This window comes from Garra rufa, chromosome 13, assembly GCF_049309525.1.
Source record: "Garra rufa chromosome 13, GarRuf1.0, whole genome shotgun sequence".
NCBI classification, from domain to species: domain Eukaryota; kingdom Metazoa; phylum Chordata; class Actinopteri; order Cypriniformes; family Cyprinidae; genus Garra; species Garra rufa.
The window spans coordinates 33,760,561-33,768,852 of NC_133373.1; the positions used below are offsets into that span (position 1 = coordinate 33,760,561).

Genomic DNA, 8,292 nt, shown 5'->3' on the forward strand with positions numbered 1-8,292 from the left:
TGCTTGAAACATGAAAAAAAAATATTTTGAAAAATACAGTGGAAATCAATGGTAACCAAAACCTTTTAGCTTCCAACATCATACAAAAAGGCAAGTAAATAAAGACAGACTTTTTGTTTTCGATGAACTGTCTTTTTAATAGTCTTTGATACTTGTTTAGCTTTGATACGGTGCAGTTTCATGTTAAATTAAGACATTTCCACAGTTCTGCAAGGGCAAAAGTCTTCTTATCTTGTGTAACAGGTTGCTTATTTTGCTTTGATCGTCCATTAGGCGAATTGCTGTTGTGTCACAGTACTACTAAAGAGCATTTGGCTCTTGTAATGGGGATTCAGAGAGCAATACGAACAGCCTTAGGCCTTCATGCACATGAAACAGAGCTTAGCAGAAGTGTGTCTTCATATCTGGTGTGCTTCATCAGCCACTAACAAGGACAACAGTGGGATACAAAACAGGTCCTGAATATTAAATAGCCCCGTTTCAATTATCTTCCTCTTTCAATTATAAAAATGCTAACCCCTCGTCTAGGAAAACGTGTCATGGTTGTTTGCTTCCATGTTCCTTTCATCAAAAACACAAAGGAGAGGAATTTGTTTCTGCTCTCCATTACATGACAAAACTGCTTTACAGCATATTACATCTATTATCTGGCTTTGTCTTTTAACTCACTAGAATGGAATAATAATATGATTTAATTAGAGCAGCAGTTTGTTTTCATTTGTTTCTCCAGTAATCCTGTGTTTTTGTCCTCGACTTGAATTAAACTTGGAAATTAACGATCAAAATCTATTGTGTGAGTGAGAGAGACATCTAGTGGTGAAAGCGTATAGTCACAGTTTACGCTTTTGTGTTGGACGTACGTGTTTTGTCTGTAAAGTTTGACAGGTAATATATCTTTGCTTCCGTTTACAATCATCCACAGCTTTATGAAAAGTAACATTTATAGTTTGAAAGGATAATAGTGTCCACAAATGTTGTTGTACATCACTATACAGTGTTTATTATTGTGTAAACATTTAAGAACAAACACTCAGAAGAAAGAAAAATTAAAAAACTAATTTATTAACAGCAGTCATCTTTAGTTGGGCGACCCAGGTTAGTGTTTCGTTGCCTTATTGCACCATCTAGTGGTGTGTTCTGTTGCACTCGTTGTATTCGGTTCATATTTACATACTGGCGATGAAACATGATTTGATTAAATGACTTGCTTTCTATTTTCTGTTGATTTAATATATTTATGTTTTTATAGCGACCAAAAAGACCCCAAAAATAATTTCCACATTGTGAAAATGTTATTTAAATTTAAATAATATTTACTGAATCCACCTCTCTGAAGTAGCCTACTTCAGTCTTTCGCTACAGAATAGGTTATTACTATTAACTGAAACACGCCATTATATACAATATCTGTATGTAGGCTAGGTATAATTTAATATAGACAATATGTTTTTTTACATGCTTCATTATCAAGTTTATTGTTCTACAAAGACTTACCACTAGGTGGATGTTTCCAACCACACTTGGTTTAGGTGAGTTTTTTACATTAAATATGCAAATATATCCTATATTATTGCTTTTTTTGACATATATTCTTGATGTTCTACAGTAATTGGTTAAATTTTCTCTAATTCTAAAAAATAGCCTTTTTTTTCTTGCTGATCATCTGGTAGAGATACATGGATCCAGATCCAGTCCTAAATTAATATTATATTGTAATATTGTTATATATTATAATATATTATATTATATTTTATTATATTATATTATATTAAAATATATATTTTTAATTTTTATAATTTATTTATATTTTCTAAATCTCATGTTCTATAGGGTCATATAGGGGTGCAGGAACATTATTATTATTTTATTTTATATTATACTATATTTTCTAAATCTTATGTTGCTATGCTGAAGCATTATTTTATTGTATATTAGGCTATATTTTCTAAATCCCATGTTCTATAGGGTCACAGGGGTGATGGAGCAATATTTATTATTATTATTATTATTATTATTATTATTATTATTATTATAAGGAATGATGGAGCATTATTTGGCTTTTATTTATTTTAAATGTTATTTTATATTTTCTGAAATCCAGTGTTCTATAGGGTCTCATGTGTGATGGAGCATTATTTAATTTACTTTAATTCAAAATGTAATTTAATTTTTTTTTTAGTTTAGTTTATAAATCTCATATTCTATAGGGTCTCAGGGGTGCTGAAGCATTAGTTTAGTTTAGTTTAGTTTAGTTTAGTTTAGTTTAGTTTAGTTTATAAATCTCATATTCTATAGGGTCTCAGGGGTGCTGAAGCATTAGTTTAGTTTAGTTTAGTTTAGTTTAGTTTATAAATCTCATATTCTATAGGGTCTCAGGGGTGCTGAAGCATTAATTTAGTTTAGTTTAGTTTAGTTTAGTTTATAAATCTCATATTCTATAGGGTCTCAGGGGTGCTGAAGCATTAGTTTAGTTTAGTTTAGTTTATAAATCTCATATTATATAGGGTCTCAGGGGTGCTGAAGCAATTTTAGTTTAGTTTATAAATCTCATATTCTATAGGGTCTCAGGGGTGCTGAAGCATTAGTTTAGTTTAGTTTAGTTTAGTTTATAAATCTCATATTCTGTAGGGCCTCAGGGGTGTTGAAGCAATTTTAGTTTAGTTTATAAATGTAATATTCTATAGGGTCTCAAGGGTGAATGAGCATTATTTTACTTTTTATTTAATTTAAGTTTATTTTATATTTTCTCTCTCTATTTTCTATAGGGCCTCAGGGGTGATGAAGCATTATTTTATTATTATTATTTTATATATATGTGTATATGTATGTATGTATGTATGTATGTATATATTATCTCATGTTCTATAGGGTATTTTACTTTTTATTTAATTGAATTTAATTGCATATTTTTTAAATCCCATGTTCTATAGGGTCTCAGAGCATTTTTTAAAATTTATTTTTATTTTATTTTATTTTATTTTATTTGTTCTTTAGGGTCTCAGGTGTGCAGCAGCATTTTGTATTTATTTATTTTTGTTTATTTTATTTTTATAGTATACTATATTTTCTAAATCGCATGTTCTAAAGGGTCTCATGGGTGATGGAGCATTATTATTTTTATTTTTTAATATATTTGATTTAGTTTTATATTATATTTTCTAAATCCCTTGTTCTATAGGGTCTCAGGGGTGATGGAGCATTTATATTTTATTTTATTATAATTTTTTTTGTTTTATATATATATATATATATATATATATATATATATATATATATATATATAGTATTGTATTATATTAGCCTATATTATATTATATTTAATATTTTTATATTATATATTTTTAAAACTAATGTTATATAGGTTCTCAGAGGTGGAACATTATTTTTATTTTTTTATTTCATATTTTCTAAATGTCAGTTCTATCGGGTCTCAGGGGTGATGGGGCATTGTTACATTATATTATATTATATTATATTATATTATATTATATTATATTATATTATATTAAAAATAACATCCTTGAAGTATGTTTTTATGCACCTATAATTTTTCTGATGTAAATAAAAGATCTCTGTGGAGGAAGGCAGCAGCAGCAGTACCAACCATCACCATCCGCTACAATGGCGCTGCATCGCTGACTGGAGCTCTTGGGTTCTGGGTGGGGCTTTGCCAATGGGGCATTTCCTCTGGTGTCGGGTTTCTTCAGCGCACTGGCATTTAAATCTGCTGCAGTGGGAAGCCTGTGGACGCCTGTCATCGTGAGTGAATCTGCTCTACAGGAGGATTTGGCGCCCGTTTTCTTTTCTCTTTCATAATAGCAATTGTATCTCTTACATTTGCTGAGCGATATATTGTAGCCTCTAGCGGCGCGCGCTTTTATTCCAACAAAGCCTGAATGAAAGGCTGCCTGTTTGGCCATGTTTTCGACAGTAACATATAAGAAGAATATTATGTAATGCATCATATTTTGTAATTATGGTCTAGTGTTTTGTGCGTTTTGAGTCGTGAGTGGCCTAGAGACAAGGGGAGCAGTTTCAATGGACTCCTAAAATACATCGACGTCAGTACAAATTCATTCATCTGAATACACTACAGCAGGTCTTCGGCGCGTTTGTGCAAATTGTGAAATAATTATCCAAGAAAAACAGATTTATCGTCTAAGCTTGTCTATACTCGACCTACATCATGTTCAGCTGGTTGGGTACCGATGACAGGAGGAAGAAAGATCCAGAGGTCTTCCAGACTGTCAGTGAAGGACTCAAGAAGCTTTACAAAACCAAACTGCTTCCACTGGAGGAACACTACAAATTCCATGAGTTCCACTCACCCGCTTTGGAGGATGCAGACTTTGACAATAAGCCCATGGTTCTCCTGGTGGGACAGTATTCCACTGGCAAAACCAGCTTCATAAGGTAAGAAGTGAGTTTTGGCTTCAGTGAAACAGTTACTGGTGTCTTAAGTCCTTTAAAAACGCCAGTCAGGAAACATTATAATCAAGCACTTTATAATAGATTAATGAATAAGTCATACATGCACAAACATTATAATATAATGCATCATGCATAATGGGTAGTATAAAGTGGATATGCATGCTTAACATGTAATATTTTTTTGTAATTTCAGACTATTTTAATTGAACATGACTGATGTAATATTTATTATTGTTAATGTCATTCATGATAATATAAAAAATTATAAAACTTACATTCTTTTAAGACTGAGAAGCTCTCAACAATAGTGTTTCAGTACAATCTGACAATATCCCCCCCCTTTATGATTTATTGAAATATTAAACACAACCTTTTCAAAATTTTGCACACTACCAGTCAAAGGTTTTTGTGAAATATTTATACTATTTAAAATAACTGCTTTGTTATTTGAATATATTTTAAAATGTAATTTATTCCTGTGATCAAAGTTTTCAGCATTATTACTACAGTCTTCAGTGTCACATTATCCTTCAGAAATCATACTAATATGCTGATTTGCTGTTCAATAAACATTTATTTTTATTGTTACTATCAATATTGATAAATGTTGAGTACTTTTTTCAGAATGTTTTGATGAATAGAAAAAGAGAAGCATTTATCTGAAATAAAAAAACTTTTATAACATTATACACTATACTATTATAGAAATTTCTAGGAATGATAGAAATTAATACTTTTATTTAGCAAAAAAAAATCTACTCAGCTGTTTTCAATATAATAATAATAATAATAATAAATGTTTTTTTAGCAGCAAATCAGAATATTAGAATTATTTCATAAGGATCATGTGACTGAAGTAGCGATGCTAAAAATTCAGCATTGAAATCACAGTAATAAATTACATTTTAAAATATATAGTACTCTTTTTGCTGTACTTTGGATCAAATAAATGCAGGCTTGTTGAGCAGAAGAGACTTCTTTTAAAAAACTAAAATCTCACTGTTCAAAACATTTTGACTGGTAATGTATACATTTGAATAACTGGCAAACACATTTGTAACATCTAAAACCAGTTTTGCAAGCTCTATGTGAAATTCCTCACAATCCTATGGGATTGTTAATGGCTCCTTGTCAGTTCACCAAGAGGAATTATAACTTTTGGGAGAAAACATGTGTGACTTTACACAAGCTTTATCAATGCAAAATTGATTCATCATAAGTCAAGACAAAATATTTCATGACTTCTGTGATACAGATTTATCACTGTTCTGTATCTGTTTCCATGAGAACCGTATTTCTGTGTTCATTGAATACAGATCTTGATGTTACTTGCTAAACAAAGTTCTTAACGTAGTGCTATAATTTTAGCCTAGACAGAGACGGTTACCTTGTAAACACACTAGGCCTGGCTCCAGCTTTAAGATGTATCTGTATGACACAATGTCGCTGCTGTGGCGTGATGGTTGTCTGCCGGGTGATTTAAGGCTTATGGGTCCAAGATGAAAGACAAGAAACTACTAAAGATCACTAGGCAACGAGAGACACTTCCAGTGACTCCAGCATTGCTATAGTAACTTGTCACTAATAGCTTCCAGAATATAGAAAAGTTAAAAGATGTAAATGTGGATGGAGACATACCAGATATCCTTTTTAAAAGGACTCATGTGGTCATTCCAAACATTAAGACTAACCTGAAGCTTATTCTGAATGAAAATTTAAAAATTGCATTAGAAAAAATTATGAATTTCAAATAAATTACTGTGCTTTGAACTTTCTATTAATCAGAGAATCCTGAATAGTTTTCGTTACCGATGTTAAAGGAGAAGTTCACTTCCAGAACAAATATTAACATATAATTTACTCACCACCTTGTCATCCAAGATGTTCATGTTTTTCTTTCTTCAGTCAATAAAAGTTGTTTTTTGAGGAAAACATTTCAGGATTTCTCTCCATGTAGTGAACTTCTATGGTGCCTGCAAGTTTGAACTTCCAAAATGCAGCTTCAAAGGGGCTCGAAATGATCCCAGCGGAGGAACAAGGGTCTTATCTAGTGAAACGATTGGTAATTTTCTAAACAAATTGACAATTTATATACTTTTTAACTTCAAATTCTCGTCTTGTTTAGCTCTGTGTGAGCTCTGTGTATTCTGGTTATATATATATATATATATATATATATATATATATATATATATATATATATATATATATATATCGAAAAACTCCCATCTCATTTTGATGACCTGGAATACATAGAGTTCACGCAGAGCTAGACAAGATGGGAATTTTAGGGTTAAAAAGTGTAGAAATGTTTTTTTTTTCAGCTTATGACCGATCATTACGCTAGATAAGACCCTTCTTCTTCGTTTAGATCCCATTGAAGCTGCATTGAAACTTCATTTTGGAAGTTCAAAACTCGCAGGCACCATTGAAGTCCACTATATGAAGAGAAATCCTGAAATGTTTTCCTCAAAAAACATAATTTCTTAATCAGCTGAAGAAAGAAAGACATGAACATCTTGGATGACAAAGGGGTGAGTAAATGATCTGTACATTTTTGTTCGGAAAGCGAAATTCTCCTTTAAGCTTTACAATTGATAATTGTATTATTTCTTGAGCACAAAATCAGCATATCAGAATGATTTCTGAAGGATCATATGATACTGAAGACTGAAGTAATGATGCTGAAAATTCTGCTTTGTCATCACAGGAATAATCACATTTTTAAATATAATGGGAAACAGTTTTTTACAGTCAAATAATGTGGTGTATAGTTAATTCAATCACATCATTTTGTATTTTTTAAATAACTGAGCTGTGTTTTGCTCGAGGTGTTAAATGTGAGAGTGAAGTATTGTCCGGCCTTGGCAAAAACAAATGTGCCTCCTCATTTTCGCTCTGGCTCTCTTTCCTCCTGTGCATTTATTCATAATGGTCGTGAGAGAGCCTCAGTGGACACAGCGACTGTTCTGCTGACTGAACACATAACTGTGAAAGTAAATAAGCTCCACTTTTCTGTGTGTGCTTCCTGAATTTGAGAAAGCCCATGAAACACCTCATTATAATGTCAGGGGAAATTTCATGCTTAACATTGAATCTTTTTAACATGGCCACGTAATACAAAAGCTCGACTCGTGGCTGTTTTCCACTTTAAAAAGAGCTGAAGACACTCATGTCCAGTAATTATTGTGGATGTGAAATGAATTGCACTCATAACACAGTGAGATGTTGGAGCAATCATTCTAACTGAGCAATTCAAATGCTCAAATGAACTTGTCACATATTATTTCATCCCTACTTCCCACCACTTTGGCCCCGGGGGTTGTGTAACTGTTTGGTAACTAATATATTTTCAAATGTCATTTATTCCTATGATGCCGATTCTTAATTTTCAGCATCATTACTCCAGTCTTCAGTGTCCCATGATCCTTCAGAAGTCATCTAATATGCTGATTTGGTGCATGCTGGAAATAATTTTGTAATACATTTATGTTGAGGTTCTTTTATGAGTAGAAAGTTCAAAACTGAAATCTTTTGTACTTACATAAATGTGTTTATTGTCACTTTTGAACCCTGTTGATCTCAAATGTTTAAATGGTAGTGATAACTTCCTCTGTATTGGATATATTAGCCATGGCAAGACATCCTATCATAAATGACACCAGTGTCCTGTTTACGCACTTGTGTTACTGGGATAAACCACAGCTAATAAGTTTTCACTTGAAGCCAAGGCTCCTGTTGTTACTCAGACTGTCATTTTGACCTGCACTGTATTCCAAACAGTCTCAGTGCCGTCACATGTCCACAGCAGGGTCCTGTTTGAATGGCTCTGTGCTGAGAAGAGTAAACATTATCTTAGTA

At 32.0% G+C, this 8,292-nt stretch overlaps 1 protein-coding gene across 1 annotated transcript in view; it reads left to right on the top strand.

Moving 5' to 3' along the window:
• The first annotated feature begins 3,703 nt into the window (after positions 1–3,703).
• ehd3 (EH-domain containing 3) overlaps positions 3,704–8,292 on the top strand; it is a 24,303-nt gene continuing 19,714 nt past the window's right edge. Inside the window, exon 1 of the mRNA XM_073852779.1 lies at positions 3,704–4,413. Within this exon, the coding sequence (XP_073708880.1) occupies positions 4,187–4,413 (227 nt within the window). The 5' untranslated portion in view covers positions 3,704–4,186. The remainder of the gene's footprint in view (positions 4,414–8,292) is intronic.